Source organism: Diplotaxodon limnothrissa, linkage group LG8 (genome assembly GCF_057381915.1).
Source record: "Diplotaxodon limnothrissa isolate DT_005_m linkage group LG8, D_limnothrissa_male_GT1.1, whole genome shotgun sequence".
In the NCBI taxonomy this organism is placed as follows: Eukaryota; Metazoa; Chordata; class Actinopteri; order Cichliformes; family Cichlidae; genus Diplotaxodon; species Diplotaxodon limnothrissa.
In genome coordinates, this window is record NC_140603.1 from 7,401,302 (window position 1) to 7,418,898 (window position 17,597).

Below are 17,597 nucleotides of genomic sequence, written 5' to 3' on the forward strand. Positions count from 1 at the left end.
CCCCAACATACGCTCGTCATATTCTGTGATATGATTTACTTTGAGGTGTTTGACAAGGTTAGTGATGTTGCCACAACCATACATGCCAACCCTCCCGATTTTTCCGGGAGAATACCGAATTTCAGTGCCCTCCCAAAAATCTCCCGGAGCTACCATTCTCCTGAATTTCTCCCGATTTTCCAGGACAACAAAATTGAAAAACCATATTGCAGAATTCATAGCACGGCCCAGCCAATTCCAGTTTCCAACAATGGCAGCAGATACTTAGTTTTAATATTACTCTTATTTCTCTTTCTGGGTTGCAAAAAAACCTTTAACATATTTTCAGGTGAGAATGTAGCTGTGTAAACTTCAAATATCTGAGCCGACCGACACATCGTCTTCAAACCCCTGCGGTCTTTCGCTACTCGGGTTAAACATGATATATAAGTCACTTTGATAACTTAAAAATGTTATTGTTTGGCTTTTTCAGTGTTTTATTTGTTCATGACTAAATCGGTTTGGCTGAGATTAAAGTTATTAGATTAGATTAAATTAAATTTAACTTTATTAATCCCTCGGGAGGGTTCCTCCGGGGTTTCACACAGCTGAATAAACGTCAAACAGAAAAAGATTAAACATAAGAGTTTACGTCAGTGCCCGGTTATATTTTAGATAGCAAGGAGCAGACGGCAGAGTTTCACTCCACCGAGGGAGCTCGTGACGTACTACCCGGCTTTCTTTAGACCACGAAGGCCGGGTCCTCAGGTGGAAGCAGCCTCTGAATTTGGACACCCCCGCTGTTTCTTGATCCTTAAAAAAGCATATTAATATATATCTTAATAAGAAAAACAATCACAGCTGAAGTAAAAGGCTTCAGCCTACTAATCATAGTTCATAAAATACATTCTCTGCGTCAAAAGTGATGAGTTAAGGTGCCCATGGAGGCAAAGGTGCAACCAGGCATTTGGCCCCGGGGCAGACCCAAGTCAGGCTGGAGAGATTATATCTCTTGGCTGGCCTGGAAACGCCTTGGTGTTCATATTCATATTAATATTCTTATTCTTCTATGACAAAAAGTACAAGTGTTCATTTAAAGAAATAAACAGAGCAGTAAGAGATGTTTTTAAAAAATTGCTTTCTTTATTTTGATTTGCCGCCAATTACATGTTTTTATTTGTAATTTTTGTAGTGCTCCCTACTATGTGAACCCCTCACCTGAAGTTTTATGTTTATTGGTTTAAGCCAATTAAATTCTAAACTATCACAGGGCTCGCAAAATCTCTAGCTCGACGTCCCAGGGCTAGCAATATCTCCGGTTGGGCGACCAAAATCACCCAACCGGAGATATTGCTAGCCCTGGGACGTCGGGCTAGCGATTTTGCGAGCCCTGTATCAACCCAACAATCAAATGATCCCCTTAAATAGCAAGCACTGGGCAACGGTGGAAAGGAAAAACTCCCTTATAAAAAGGGAGAAACTTTTGACAGAACCAGGCTAAGAAAGGGGCAGCCATCTGTCGTGACTGGTTGGGGGGTGAGAGGCAGAGGAAAAGAAAAATGAGAGCACACGTTAGCTATATGTTGTTCACATTACCTAAAATGAACAACGTATGGTTTTCTGGACTGTGAAAGAAATGTCTCAAGTCACTTTTCAGTGACGTGACCGAAGACTTTTCTGGATGGCCGTGCGGATGCTTGTCAGAAACAGTTCATTTCCTTTCTTGGAGAAATGAACTCCGTCGGGTAAAAAAATTGAGCTGCTGAAAAACCTGAAGCACGGATGCTCAATAATCACTCCATCAAAGAGGTCGACAGCCTTTCTAATGCTGGCATTCACAATCGTCCTGTCCTTATTGATTTCGCCTGGATTTCCATATCTCCACACTTGACGCCCATTGATGGATGAATATGTGAGGGCACATATTTACGACCCTTAGAAAACGGTCACGGGGTTGTTTACAGCCTGAAGCAGCCAAGAGGAAGTGACGTAGCGTGAAGAGGACGGGCATGCGCAGTGAGAGAGAAGACGAGCGGAGCAAAACAAAACACACGTGTCCGGACGAGAGAGGACGCTAGGAAAGACCCGAACAAAGTGTAAACGAGGGGTTAGCGAGACAGTGTACGGTACCGCAGCGAGTCTAGGCTGGGTTTCCGTCCGTGTATGAACTCTGACTCCGGCTACAGCGGCCTTACGGTGTGTTCACACCGAACGCGATGGACGCGAATAGAGCGTCAGGTTTACATGTAAAGTCAATGGAAAGGCGCGATGACGCGCGATTGCGGGTCCCGCGAAAATTCGGAAGCAGATTTGCGTCGCGAAAACGCCAAAACGCGTGAAACGCGCGTCAGTGTAGCGCGTCTGGCGCGTTTGACTCGCGAATAAAACCACGCGCGTGAGTTTTTGTGTTGCATTTTGTGCATACGCGCGTTTCGCGTCTACCGCTCGAGTTGGAAAAATCTGAACTCCAGCGTCAAATCGCGCCGCGACAACCAATCAGGAGCCTGGTGACGTGGCTGTTACCTAGGTCAAAGGGGCAGATCCAGCCAAAGCCTTTCATACTTCAATGGAGGGGAAGGCTAATCAATGCGGTAGCAAACAACTCGGAGCTGTACAACACCAGCTGCTTTCAGTACCGAGACAGGAATAAAAAGGACCGAGCTTGGAGGAAGATATGTGAAGAGATCGGGCAACCTGGTAAGTTCATTCATTTCTCTTTTGAAAGTTTTCACTGACCCGGGGAAGCCGCACAAAAGCTAGCAAGCCACCGCTATTTTCCCACTGACGTACAAATACCGTTCTGCTTTTATGCATGTTATCATTTAGGAATATATTTTATTGTTTATTAATAAACAGCACACAGTGGTCCCGCTGTTCATCCGTCACTGCTTTGCTTTTTCGCTGATTTTTTTATTGCACAGTACAGCATTGCATTCTGCAGCCTGATTGACAAATCTCCTGCGCTTGCCAAATTTATCACGTTTGGTTTTGATAACCATCGCGTCCAATAGAAAAAACAGCACAAAAACACCCATAACTATGAGCCTCATTCGGAAATAGACACCTGCACCGTGAGGGAAAAAGGCGCACGAAAGTGGCGGGCAGATGAAGACAAACCGCGGCATAATAATACTTTTACGTTTTGCAATCTACAAAGGTTTGCACTTTGAGAATCAATTGTGAGAACTGTGACCAGGGGCTAGTTATTCTGAGAACCCCTGCAATAAATGAGGGACCACTGTCTACTCTACGATTATTATATCGAACCTGTTAACATTTAATACTGTATTGATAGAACCAACTGATTCTGCAGCAGAGCATCCCCAGTCCCTGAGCTCCTGCTGCTGCACCCACAGATATGTACAGCAAGCACTGATACCTTTTTAGTCGGTGGGATTCCCTTGTGATCACCTTTACTAAATATCTACAACCAATCTGATTATATCCTGTTATTGTTTTTTTTTTTTTTCAATGTTGAAATTAAAATCTAGTAGCAGCCTTCTCATTTCTTTGTGTTTTGTGCTGTTTTACAGGCCCACAGAGGAGGACGGCTCCGAGGCAGATGAGGGACGGGTCCCAGGACGGTCCATCGGCGGTGGAGCTGGCCATCCTGGAGTCCCTGAAGAGGCCACACCAGTCTCCAATGGAGCATTTCCTCCTCAGCCTTGTTCCTGCTCTGGAGAGCAGCTGGTCCTTTTTATTCCTGTCTCTCTGTAAATTCTTATATTTTATATATTTATGTTTAATGTTTTTCTGTTTGAGACTTTTAATATTATTTCAAATAAATGTTTATAATGACTAATGTCTCAGTTCTACTACACAGCAAATGTTGGCACACGACTTGACACATGTAGAATTTATTTCATATTATACTAATGACAAAATATACTGATACAGTGGGATGCAGAAGTTTGGGCAACCTTGTTAATAGACATTATTTTCCTGTATAAATTGTTGGTTGTTACAATAAAAAATGTCAGTTAAATATCATACAGGAGACACACACAGTGATATTTGAGAAGTGAAAAGAAGTTTACTGGATTTACAGAAAGTGTGCAATAATTGTTTAAACAAAATCAAGCAGGTGCATCAATTTGGGCACCACAAAAAAGAAATGAAATAAATATTTAGTGTATATCAATGTGTGTGTCTCCTATATGATATATGGGGTGCCTTTGTCTGGATGTGCTTCCCATCCAGAGCTGCACAGCACAGAGGAAAGTTCCAGCGCTCCTGGAATCCCTCTGTGATGGAGCGCCAGTCTCCAGGTGAAGGCACAGCCATGAAGTCGTCCACTAGACAGTCCCAGATGGACGTCGCTGCCTTGGGGGTGATCTGGCTCACCGTGGACACACCGACTCTGAAACTGAACGCGATGGTCCTGAAGGAGTCCCCGGTGACAAGGAACCTGGACAAAATTGTTCAAAATCAGTATTATGTGTACTGCAGTTACAAAATACATTATTCAAATTCCAAAATACTTTTGTGATGTCAGATTTAAATCACAAAACATGAATCTTACATAAAACCTTTTGTAATTATAAGGATAATTACAAAATGTATATTAGATAATATCTAAAACAGTTGTGTTTTGTTTTAACTTTAACATATCATAATTTGATTGGTAGCAACTTTTGCCACTACAGTGAGCCAATCACTCATAATTCCTAAACATGTCAATCAGGTAGGAATGAAGTAAGACATTAATAGAAATAAAGAGTTGTGTGTTGACATGTAGCCCTTTCCTTGCTTAAATCATTAATATTTTTGAAAAATTAATCTGTGATAAGACAGCTTATCAAGATAGAACCATGTAACTAGAGATGAACCAAACTGTTCACAGTTTTATCTAACTCTGTTTTAATAAAGACTGGTGACCCCTGCTATAGAGTCTGACAGCTGCAGGGATTATATACAAATATTCAACTATCCCAGAATTAAACCAGGTCTAAATAAAAAGGAGTGAGTATCACTACAAAGGTTAACTCAGTGGTCCTAATGCTACAGTTTGATATCAGCAAACACCGAGCGCATACATTGATGTGACACCACAGCCATGCTATCATGCAAACACTGATAACAGCATAAATCGAATTAAATCGGGACTTGATGAGACCTTCTGAGTATCACTAGAAATATTATAAAGAGTCGTCTCTGTACCACAGTTTGCTTTCAGTAAACACCGACAGCATTCACTGTTAGCATAGCACATCCATGTTAGCAGTGTATAACTGGATGGATTAGCATATTAGCACAGATATCAATAAAGGACTACCGTATTAAATAGTTTTACTAACCTCAGGCAGACGGACAGGCGCTCTGCAGGTGGGATTGAGCGTCTGTAGTTGGTGTCTAGGCGGGCAATGCTGGGACCGACGAGGGAAAGCAGGTCCTCAAACTGGCCGACGGTGATAGCGCTGGAACCAGCCGTCATCCAGGCGCAGCTCCTGGAGCAAGTGGTGAAACTCACCAAACTGCTCATGCCTCTGGAGGACCTGATGGACCCAGGTACGGCAAGGACGTCTTTTACGCTGCTGCTCTGCTCTCCACAGTACATAGAGAAGGGAGACTCTCTCTTCAAGCGCTAGCTCGATAGCTGCCATCTTGCAAAGATACCGGTCTGGCACAACTCCCTCCCACATTCCTCCCACATTTCCGGTTCACGCGCGTCAAAATATCATATTTTGACGCGCGATGGATTTTTCTTGGACACGCGTTGAGACGCGAATGTACACGCGTCAAATTAGGGGCGTTTGGGGCGTTTTATTCGCGTCCATCGCGTTCGGTGTGAACACACCGTTATGGGTGCAGCGCCGGGGCGAAGTGTCGGCGGAGATAGCGCTAGCAGAGGGGCTAATCGAGAGCTAAGGGCTAGCGGCCGCTCCCCTCCAATCTGCCTCAGTTTCCCGGCGTTACCGGTAGAGTTTGACGGTGAAGAACGTTTAGAAAGCGAGACAGCACGGCCGGCTGTCTGGCGAAGGACCAGCGAGTTTCCGAGAGAGGAATTGGGCGGCTTCGCTTCGCCCGGCCTGGGGACTGCTGTAGCTCCGATAGCCCGCGGGACCGCCATTTTGGGCCTCAACGTCGGTGGTGTTTGGAGTACCCTGCCACCCAGACGACGCTCCGGATGTTCACCCTGCTTCAGCGGGCTGTATGTAAAAGCTTCGCCTACCCGTGAGTTCATCACACCCCATTTCAGGAGGGGCAAAGGTACTGTTTCTGTGTTTTTTCTTTGTTTTGTGTGGACCGGAGAATGGACATTCTATTCCGGCTGTGGAAGTTCTGGACAGCCTAACAGACTGTAACTCCAGTTAACGACACCTACCCCTAGAACTATCTGTCCGTCCCACCCCAGAGACAATTTACTGGATTAAACTGTAAAGACTGAAATGTTCTTTTGGTGTGTCGGACATTGTAAATGATGCGTTGGGACTGTGTCAGCCATTTTAGACTGGATAATTGCTGTGTTAACTTTTACTGTTCTTCTGTATTGTGAGTGCTTTCTCTGTGACTAGGGTGGGTTGTGCGGAGTCGAGGACTCCTAACACTGGGTCCCACCAGTCTGTTTTGATTTATTTTACCTCATTTTATTTCTTTCATTTCTTTGGTCCTGGGGAGGCTCCTTGCTGTTTTCCCTTTGCTCTCCAGGGCCCTGTGGACATTGTTAACCAAGTTTGGTTTTTTTGAGGGCTCTCCAGATAAATAAAAAGAGCCACGTGGTTTAAAAAGTCGTTGTTGAATGCTTTTGTCCGACTCAGGTTGCCTTGGAGTAGGGGCACCTGAGTTATTTGGTTAGGCACAGGACGACGGAGTTAAGTGGGACCGTGCTAGTATTCCGTGTGCAGGCGCTGCTATCATTGCAGGTCCGGGCCTGGAGTCCTCCTTTTGTGCCTACTGTTGCCAGGTAACTAACCCCATTCTTACTGAAGTAAGTGTCCGGGTCAATCGTGCTAGAGGGGGTTACGGACTTAGATCCCACCACCCGCTAGTCGTTCAAGGCAGCCTGTGCGCCCTTCTACCCCTACATAGCAGGGCTAGTAGCCCCTCACAATTGGCGTCACGAACAGGATTCACCCATTGGCTCGGGGTCGTTATAGAGGAGGAATAGAGTTAAGGCAAACATGTCTGAACTAGAAGATTTGAAAAGGAGCTTTGATGAACTACAAGGGAGGCTTGCGGAGCAGGCGGGTGCCTTACAGCAGGCACGAGAAGAACAGAGAGAAGCTCTTTCTCTCACAAGGGCAGTGATTGATCAACAGGCCCAAGCTTTAAAAGCCCCGGCGGGAATCTATGTCCACCGAGACCGCAAACTGGCAGATTTTAGTGGTTGCCCTGGAAAGAGTGGAGATGATTGTGTGGAAGAGTGGATCGCGGCAATGCGGTCTGCGTTCCAAGTCATGAAGGTGCCAGAGGCGGACCGTGTAGAGCTGGTCAAACAACACATAAAAGATGAGGCCAGGGCAACTGTTAAGTTCATGTTGGATGGGGCAGGAGAGTCTGTCGAGGGCATATTTGAGGTTCTCCTTCAAACCTATGGACACAAGGTCCCCATAGGTACCAGGTTGAAGGAGTTCTATGAGAGAAGGCAGATGTCCAGCGAGACAGTCAGAACTTATGCCTATGACCTACAGGAGAAGCTGGCTTTGATTAAGAGGCGAGAACCCAACCGCGTTCCCGACTCAGAGACAGTGTTGAAGGAACAGCTAGTGCTGGGCTTGCGGGATGACCTTTTGAGGCGAGAGATGAAAAGGAGGGTCAAGGAGGAGAAAGGCCTAACCTTCATCGGGCTGCTGCAAGCCGCAGTTGACTGGTCGGAGGAAGAAGAAGCCCAGTCCCCTCTCGCCTCCCAAAGTAGGCTCAGAACTAGAGGTGCGGTGAACGCTGCAGTACCGGCCGAAGATAAACCATCCCCCCTCACCCTGGAGATGCTCCACGAGGAGGTTAGGAAACTTGCTGCTCGTCAAGAAGAGCTGTACTTAGCACTACAGAGCAGGGAAAGAGGGAGCAGCCAGCAGAGTGCACAGCGCAGGCGAACACCCCTGAGGGACGGTGAAGGGCGATATATTTGCTACAGCTGTGGGGAGCCTGGCCACACTAGCCGGCATTGTACCAAAAAGCTAGACGCAGGGGCTCTGGCCCCTATTCCCATAGACCCGGCGCAGGTGGCATTTTCTGGCAATCCAAACGCCAAGGGTGGGGCCAAGAAACACCCCACCACACCGGCCATAGGGCGCCAAGCAGCCGAGTGTCTTCTGACAAAGGTGGAGGAGAGCCTCCAAAGGAGTGCTCTTGGGAGGTGTCGCACAGTCCACCTTAAGATAGGGGGGGTGGACACCACCTGCCTCTGGGACACGGGGTCAAATGTGACGGCTATTACGGAGTCCCATTTCCGTAGGTGTTTTGGGCCACAGGAGTTGAAGTCAGCAGACTGGATTGAGCTCACAGCCGCAAACGGGCTCGATATTCCTGTCTTGGGCTGCTTGGAGGCCGAGGTTGAATGCGCCGGGAGAGTGGTTGGTAAGAAGTGCATTTTTGTACTCACCGACACTCACCCTCAGGTAGACAAAGCTAATGGGCTCCCAGGGATTGTGGGGATGAATGTTATAGAAGACCTCGAAGCGCTCTTTATCGCAGATGGGGGTCGCGTCCACATGGATCCCCACGCTCCAGACGAGACAGAGGCCACCATCCGTCGGTTGATAGCCCGAGCGAGGAAGGAGTTCCCGCGCACAGGTCCGGGTGGCAAAATCGGGTTTGTCAAGGTGGCTGGCAGGGAACCCGTTATCATCCCCCCGACGAGCGAGAAAGTGGTGGAGGGCCGTTGCGGGGTCTCACCTAGGGTTGAGTGCCAAGTGCTGGCAGAGGCGGCAAAAGAGATAGAGCTGCCGCGGGGACTGTTAGTTGCCAACACTATTGCGACAACCAGTGGTGGAAGAATCCCTCTCAGAGTGATGAACACAAGCGAGAGGGCTGTCAAGCTGATGCCAAGAGCCAGGCTTGCCGTTGTAAGCAAACCACGAGCTGTGCTCCCCAAAGAGGTTGTACGGGTAGAGGAGAGAGGGGGGGCACTCGTGGTTAAGCCGCTGGGTCAGGGTGAGAGTATAGCGACAGGTGGCGAGGCTGGGCAGTTGCCGGTCCCTGTACAGGCTAACACCCGGGACCTCACGGAGCTACAGCGTCAAAAGCTTTGTCGGCTGTTAGCCCAACACCAAGACGTATTCTCGGCAAGCGAAGTCGATTACGGCTACACCACCACGGTGACACACAGTATCCCCACCAAGGCACCCCCAATCAAACAGAGGCACCGAAGGGTCCCACCCCATGTCTTTCAAGAGTTTAAGAGGCATGTTCAGGAGCTCGTTAGCCAGGGGATCCTTAAAGAGAGCTCCAGTCCATGGGCCTCGCCTGCGGTGGTGGTTATTAAGAAAGATGGAAGTGTTCGATTCTGCTGCGATTACAGGCGGCTGAACAAAGTGACGTGCAAAGATGCCTACCCACTTCCCCGCATCGAAGAGTCGTTGGATGCGCTTGGCAATTCGCTGTTATTCTCGACCCTGGACCTGACCGCAGGCTACTTCCAAGTGGCCATGAGCGACAGGGGAAAAACGGCGGTTACAACACCATTTGGCTTGTTTGAATGGACTCGGATGCCATTTGGCTTGTGCAACGCCCCAGCCACTTTTCAGCGGCTGATGGGTATGGTACTGGGGAACCTCAGTTTTGATATACTCCTTGTCTACCTGGATGACATTATAGTCTTCTCCCGGGACTTTGACAGTCACTGCGAGAGGCTCGAGACAGTGTTTGAACGTTTGAAGCAGCACGGGTTGAAGTTGAAGCCGACCAAATGCTTCCTTCTGCGGCCGGAGGTTAAATTCCTTGGCCACGTGATTTCTGCTAAAGGCGTCCAGGTAGATCAAGAAAAGGTCAAGGCCCTGGAGGCATGGCCGGCTCCAAGGAGCGTGCGAGAGGTGAGGCAGGTGCTTGGATTCATGAGCTACTACAGGCGGTTTGTGCCAAGGTTTGCACAGTTGGCCAAGCCTCTGCATGCCCTGGTTGGGAAAGGGTTGAAAAACACGTCGAGGGGCACCCAGACGTTTGTTTGGACCGGTGAGTGCCAGGAGGCACTGGATGAGCTGAAACGGTGCCTGGTGTCCCCTCCAATCCTGGCCTATCCCAACTTCGGCCTACCCTTCATATTGACCACAGATGGGAGTCTGCACGGACTCGGGGCTGTGCTCAGTCAAAAACAGGAGGGCGTAGAGCGTGTGGTAGCCTACGCGAGTCGGGGGCTGAGAGGCTCCGAGAAGAATGACAAGAATTACAGCGCATTTAAACTGGAACTTCTGGCGCTTAAATGGGCTGTTACCGAGAAATTCAGGGACTACCTGATGTACGCCAGGTTCACGGTAGTCACGGACCATAACCCGCTGCGCTACCTGGCAACGGCTAACCTGGGGGCTGTCGAACAGCGGTGGGTAGCACAACTCGCTGAGTATGACTTTGAGGTGTGTTACAAGCCCGGGCGGCAAAACACGAATGCAGACGTCCTCTCCAGAATCCCTGACCAAGAGGAACCCGAGCAGGAGGACACGGGCAAGGACTTTATCAAAGTGGGCCCAGAAGAAGTGCGTGCGTGTCTGTGGCCTGCTAGGTTGGAGGAGGATGGTAGGGCTGATCTGAAAGCCAGAGTGCAAGCGACTGCTGGGAAAGCTCTTGGTGGGCACAGCTGGGAGGAGGTCGAAGTGGCTCAGAAAAACGACCCGGTCGTCGGGCCCGTGTATCGGGTGGTGGAGAGGGGCACGGAGATGAGCCATGCCGATCTCCACGCGTTAACACCTGACGCGAGGCGGCTTCACCAACAGCTTGACCGCCTTAGGCTTTATAAGGGTGTGCTGTATAGGCATGTCAGCGACCCTCGTGATGGGGAGGAGATCAGGCAGCTCATTGTCCCAGGGGCCTTACAACGTAGGGTATATGAGAACCAGCATGAGCATGGGGGGCATTTCAGTGCAAAGAGCACCCTCGCGGTAATGAGAAGGAGCTATTACTGGCCTACCATGAGTAGAGATGTTCAAGATTGGGTTCAGCAATGCAGGCGGTGTGCATTGGCAAAGGATGTCTTTCCCAACCACAGGGCCCCCATGACCTGCAGCAATGTCACCGCACCCCTGGAGGTCCTTGCTATGGACTATACGGTGCTAGAAAAGTCTTGTGGGGGATACGAAAATGTCCTTGTCCTTACAGACATGTTCACCAGGTTCACCGCTGCCGTCCCCACCAGAAACCAAACTGCTGAGACGACAGCAAATGCTTTGCTGAAACATTGGTTTACCTATTACGGGTGCCCGGCCCGGTTGCACTCCGATCAGGGGAGGAGCTTCGAGGCTAGTGTTATAAAAGAGCTGTGCAGGGCCTATGGGATTGCCAAGAGTCGCACCAGCCCTTACCATCCGCAGGGGAACGCGCAGTGTGAGAGGTTTAATAGGACCATGCACGACATGCTCAGGACACTGCCACCAGAGAAAAAGCGGGATTGGAAAACGTACTTGCCAGAGTTGGTTATGGCCTATAACTCTCGTGAGCACTCTTCCACGGGTTATGCGCCCTTCTATCTCCTGTTCCGGAGGGACGCCAGAATGCCCTTGGACCTCCTGGGAGGGAAAGACATGAGGGAACCAGAGGCGGACAATCTGGACAACTGGGTCCGGGACCACCATGAGAGGCTTAGGACCGCGGTGGAGGTAGCAAGCTCCGCTACTCAGGAGGCTTCTAGGAAGAGGAAGAGGATCTACGACCGGAAGTCCCGCGGCGCCCTGCTTCAGTCCGGTGATTGGGTGCTGTTGCGCAACCACAAACCCAGAGGCAGGAATAAGATCCAGGACAAATGGGAACCCAACCCTTATTTGGTGGTGAAACAAAACCACCCTGACATTCCTGTGTTCACGGTCAAGCCAGAGAAGGGTGGCTCGACGAGGGTCGTGCATAGGGATCAGCTCAAATTGTGCACCTTCCAAGCGCCGACATGGCGGCCGAAGCAGGCCAATAGGTTGCCAGCCGAAGTGGAGTCCGATACAGACTTCATGGAGGTTGTTTGTGTTCCACCACTCCCCTGTGGGTCGAACCCGAGCGCTCTCGTTGCCCCAGGGGCGGATGAGGTTGGCGACTGTGTCACCCAGGGGTTGGAGCCGGATTTAGCGGGGGAGGTACAACCAGTTATGGCCCTAAGTGAGCCAGAGGAGAGCGATGAGGCCTCAGAGGCGAGCGATGAGGTGCACGAGGGGCGAGGGGAGGTTTTGCAGTTTGAACGCCCTTTGAGGCGAACCCGAGGGGTACCCCCTGCGAGGTATAGAGATTATGTTACGAAATGAAGCCATGGATTACTGTTATGCTCATTTGCAATGTAATGTGAGTCATATGTGAAAGGTATAGAGTGTTACTGAACATGTGGGTTAAAATGTGTTATTCTGTGTTTGTTACAGGGATGAACTGCTTGAGTCGTCGCTGGTGTGGCAGGGTTTAGCTGGGGGGAAATGTGAGGGCACATATTTACGACCCTTAGAAAACGGTCACGGGGTTGTTTACAGCCTGAAGCAGCCAAGAGGAAGTGACGTAGCGTGAAGAGCACGGGCATGCGCAGTGAGAGAGAAGACGAGCGGAGCAAAACAAAACACACGTGTCCGGACGAGAGAGGACGCTAGGAAAGACCCGAACAAAGTGTAAACGAGGGGTTAGCGAGACAGTGTACGGTACCGCAGCAAGTCTAGGCTGGGTTTCCGTCCGTGTATGAACTCTGACTCCGGCTACAGCGGCCTTACGGGTGCAGCGCCGGGGCGAAGCGTCGGCGGAGATAGCGCTAGCAGAGGGGCTAATCGAGAGCTAAGGGCTAGCGGCCGCTCCCCTCCAATCTGCCTCAGTTTCCCGGCGTTACCGGTAGAGTTTGACGGTGAAGAACGTTTAGAAAGCGAGACAGCACGGCCGGCTGTCTGGCGAAGGACCAGCGAGTTTCTGAGAGAGGAATTGGGCGGCTTCGCTTCGCCCGGCCTGGGGACTGCCGTAGCTCCGATAGCCCGCGGGACCGCCATTTTGGGCCTCAACATCGGCGGTGTTTGGAGTACCCTGCCACCCAGACGACGCTCCGGATGTTCACCCTGCTTCAGCGGGCTGTATGTAAAAGCTTCGCCTACCCGTGAGTTCATCACACCCCATTTCAGGAGGGGCAAAGGTACTGTTTCTGTGTTTTTTCTTTGTTTTGTGTGGACCGGAGAATGGACATTCTATTCCGGCTGTGGAAGTTCTGGACAGCCTAACAGACTGTAACTCCAGTTAACGACACCTACCCCTAGAACTATCTGTCCGTCCCACCCCAGAGACAATTTACTGGATTAAACTGTAAAGACTGAAATGTTCTTTTGGTGTGTCGGACATTGTAAATGATGCGTTGGGACTGTGTCAGCCATTTTAGACTGGATAATTGCTGTGTTAACTTTTACTGTTCTTCTGTATTGTGAGTGCTTTCTCTGTGACTAGGGTGGGTTGTGCGGAGTCGAGGACTCCTAACACTGGGTCCCACCAGTCTGTTTTGATTTATTTTACCTCATTTTATTTCTTTCATTTCTTTGGTCCTGGGGAGGCTCCTTGCTGTTTTCCCTTTGCTCTCCAGGGCCCTGTGGACATTGTTAACCAAGTTTGGTTTTTTTGAGGGCTCTCCAGATAAATAAAAAGAGCCACGTGGTTTAAAAAGTCGTTGTTGAATGCTTTTGTCCGACCCAGGTTGCCTTGGAGTAGGGGCACCTGAGTTATTTGGTTAGGCACAGGACGACGGAGTTAAGTGGGACCGTGCTAGTATTCCGTGTGCAGGCGCTGCTATCATTGCAGGTCCGGGCCTGGAGTCCTCCTTTTGTGCCTACTGTTGCCAGGTAACTAACCCCATTCTTACTGAAGTAAGTGTCCGGGTCAATCGTGCTAGAGGGGGTTACGGACTTAGATCCCACCACCCGCTAGTCGTTCAAGGCAGCCTGTGCGCCCTTCTACCCCTACATAGCAGGGCTAGTAACCCCTCACAAATATGCAATTGTCATTGAGGGGAACTCTGTGTGCAGTTGCATCAATTCCTTCTCAATGACAGAAGAAAGTTTATAAGCAGAAAAGACTCCCAAATCATTGCCCCCAGCATGGATTACCAGTATATCAGGTGGGCTCTGTGTGGATAGCTCCTCATAAAGACGAGGAAGGACTCCCCTCCAGCGCATTCCTTCTTTGCCAAACCACTGGACTTTGGCATTAAGTCCGAAATTTTCTCCGAAAATCTCTTTTGCTTCACCCTCGGCTCGTCTGATGTAGCTGGACCCAATGATCCACACGTTTGTTTCTCTCTGGTCTTCTGGCCTCTTCTTGTCTTTTGGTGTGTTTTCAGAGGTTTTGGTATCACCCAAGGCCAAATTGTTTGTTTTCTGACCTGGGAGTCGGATAGTCCTGGACCAGGGACTTTGTGGGATGCTCTGTGTCACTGCTGTGTTTTCAGAGGTTTTGGTATCATTCAAGGTCGTATCATTTGTTTCCTGAACTTGGAATTGGACCATGCTGGACGAAGAACTTTCTTGGATGCTCGGAGTCACTGCTGTTTCTTTCTTCTCAGAGTCTATTCTCATCCTCTTTCTCTCTGGAGAGTAGCTCTCAGAGTTCTTTTTGCTGCCTTTTGAAATCTGACTGTATCGTCTTTTCAACACATTTTTTTCTTCACAGATAAGTCTTTCTTTCCTTGGTGGAGAGCAGCTGTCAGCGCTTGTCGTGCAATTCTGTGCAGCATAATCTGGGCCTTGCATTGTCTTGAGTGGAAGCTGGACAAGTGCGTTTGTTTCCTGAACTTGGAATTGGACCATGCTTGACGAAGAACTTTCTTGGATGCTCGGACTCACTGCTGTTTCTTTCTTCTCAGTGTCTATTCTCATCCTCTTTCTCTCTGGAGAGTAGCTCTCAGAGTTGTTTTTGCTGCCTTTTGAAATCTGACTATATCGTCTTTTCAACACATTTTTTTGTTGTTGTTGATTTTTGCCGTGATTACTCTGAGACATGTTGGAGTGTTGATGAAGCGACTGTGTTAAAGATTCAACTGTTACAAAATGTTTCTCAGATGTACCTTTGAATGCTGCAATCTTGAGTGTTGCAAATAAACTGACTAAAAGTTTGGGATCCCTACCCATATTTATAGGTTCCATGCCCTATGACATCATCTTCATGATGATGTCATATAAAATGTTAAAAGCTTTATAAAAATCCAAAAAAAGAATGAAACTATTATCTGTGATTAAATCTGAATGGTCCAAAATATCAATTACCAGTCTTATATTGTTAGTTATGTGTCTGCCCTGTTAATATTATGTATGTAAATTCACACATCATTTGTTAAAAAGGTGAGCTTAACAGTTACAGTAAGGGACAGTGCTCCATACAGCCTGTTAATTGGGTCAGAAACATGGGATGCGGGGCAGCTGGTAAGGATTTGTGTATTTCTGCAAAGTCTGCAAAGTCTGCAAAGTTGTCTTGGCTGATTTCAAAAACTTTGCTCGGTTTACTCGTCAGAAGGCTGTAAATTCAGCTCATTGGTCAGATCAAAACGGTCCCCTGGTGTTTCAGTGGCTCAAGCAAGAGCCTGCCTTGCTGAAATGACTTTATTGACAGGTCTGGGAAGAGCTTGACAGGTCGAGCTTGCGGCCGGGGGTTACAGTCAGGGGCCTATTTCCACTAGGTGAGAGTCAGGCAGGCGAGAGCTTCCGATCACTTGGGGTCACTGGAGTTGAGCGAGGGTGGGGTAAAAACTCCCCAAACAGCTGATTCACACAATTCATGTCAATTCGCTCTCTGATTGGTCAAGAGAGTGCCTGCCTCTCTGAAACTGCTTTATTGATCAGTGGTTTTTCTCATAGGTAAACGGTAGGGCCACCTCTATTTTAAATTGCTTTATTAGTGGATCCCTGCTCGGGAGTGGCACCGTGAGTCAGAGAGTCATTTTACCCACACAGGCTGCTTTGTGAAGACCCATTTTTACTTTTCTCGGGGATCCTCGCTCTGGTATGATCATCTCACAGTGAGGTGGAGCGTTTGTAAGGCTAACTTACAACTCTTTTGGATTAAACAAACCAAAAAATGCAATAAAGGGTTGCACCCTCAGAGAGACATGACTCCATTCTCCTTTTGGCAACTTTATTCTCCTCAGTTCAGGTTCGGAGTTTACAGGCAGCATAGCATATCATCAGCAAACATTGCTCTCACGTCTTATTGTTTTTCTTTTTTCTGCGCTTACTGATGGCATCACAAGTCTGAACTCTGACCTCCTGGAACCAATGAACTACAAAAATTAACTGAAACTACAATAATTAACTGAAAATTGTGTCCAAAAATAAAACACCATTAAATAAGATTTTCCAACGATTCAGAAAATCTCAATTTTATAACTACTTTTAGAGCGCAACAAAAGCTTTTCATCAGGGCATGCAGCCTCCATCTCTCCACATCCTCACCATTAAAAGAGCACTGGTGCCATTTTTGTCAAAAAAGTAAACTTTTTGGCTTAAAATTACAACAAACTCAAACTATCACAAACATCCCATTCATCATCCTAGTCCACTGCCATATTTTCATGATCATATAACTTTTGGGAATATGATTATTGATAATTTCCAAGTATCATAATTTTATGACTCATAATATGATTCATGGTTCATAAAAAACTATGACTGCCATTAACTTTTATTACCTCCAAAGTCATAAATCATTTGACAGGGGCCATAAATCACTAGTTTGACACATATTATCCCTCCTGCTGTGCAGTTTCTGTTTTAAATGCATTCATTGTTTCACTGCTTTCCTCCATTTGCACAATATCTCTAAATTTAGAAATATCCTGTCTCAGGGTGACGCTAAAAAAATAGTTCCTTGATTTATTACTTCTAGGCTGGACTAGTTTAATTCATTATTATCAGGAAGTCCTAAAAACCCACTGAAAAGTCTTCAGTTAATCCAAATTCTGCAGCAAGAGTGCTGACAGGGACTAGAACGAGCATATTTCTCCGATACTGGCTTACCATACGGAAAAGAAATAGAAAAAAACTTATAAAAGACTTGCATCAGATGTGGCCTACTTCATACAGTGAATCATATAAGGCTGATATGATTTACTCATGAAAGTGGCCACTTTCATATATTGTTTTAGTAAGAATCCAAAACATACAAGTTTCATTTACATAATTTTTATAGGGATCTTATATCATTTTTACTGTTGCATGCTTTTCATACAAGTTTCACACGAGACAGATACGAACTTTATAAGATTTATATGTCTTTTCCACATGGGTTCCCTTCATTGGCTTCCTGTTAAATCCAGAATTGAATTTAAAATCCTGCTCCTACAAGGTCTTAAATAATCAGGCCTCATCTTATCCTAATGACCTTATAGTAAGTACCATATCACACAACTCTGGCATATAATCAGGATAAGATCAACAAACACGTGGGCCTGGAAGATTTCTGAAGGAAGTTGTGTCTCAAAATCTAGGGCACATCCTTCTTAGGACCCGGCCTTCGCAGTCTACGTGGGCCGGGTCCTTCGACGACCAAGA

General features: G+C 47.8%; 1 protein-coding gene across 1 annotated transcript; it reads right to left on the reverse strand.

Moving 5' to 3' along the window:
* Positions 1-1,632: 1,632 nt before the first annotated feature.
* Positions 1,633-14,630, reverse strand: LOC146626218 (uncharacterized). The gene is made up of 2 exons (XM_085361775.1): positions 14,050-14,630; positions 1,633-1,891 (listed from the first exon to the last, which is right to left on the reverse strand). Exons 1-2 carry the CDS (start codon positions 14,628-14,630, stop codon positions 1,633-1,635), a joined length of 840 nt encoding a protein of 279 aa, XP_085217901.1.
* Positions 14,631-17,597: the final 2,967 nt, after the last annotated feature.

Bases quoted from the DNA above. Each gene is read 5' to 3' on its own strand.
- LOC146626218 (XM_085361775.1), bottom strand. From the start codon at position 14,630: ATGAGAATAGACTCTGAGAAGAAAGAAACAGCAGTGACTCCGAGCATC. The intron at 1,892-14,049 runs ATATTTGTGAGG...ATGTGCCCTCAC, and splicing joins TTCCCCTCAATGACAATTGC to ATATTCATCCATCAATGGGC.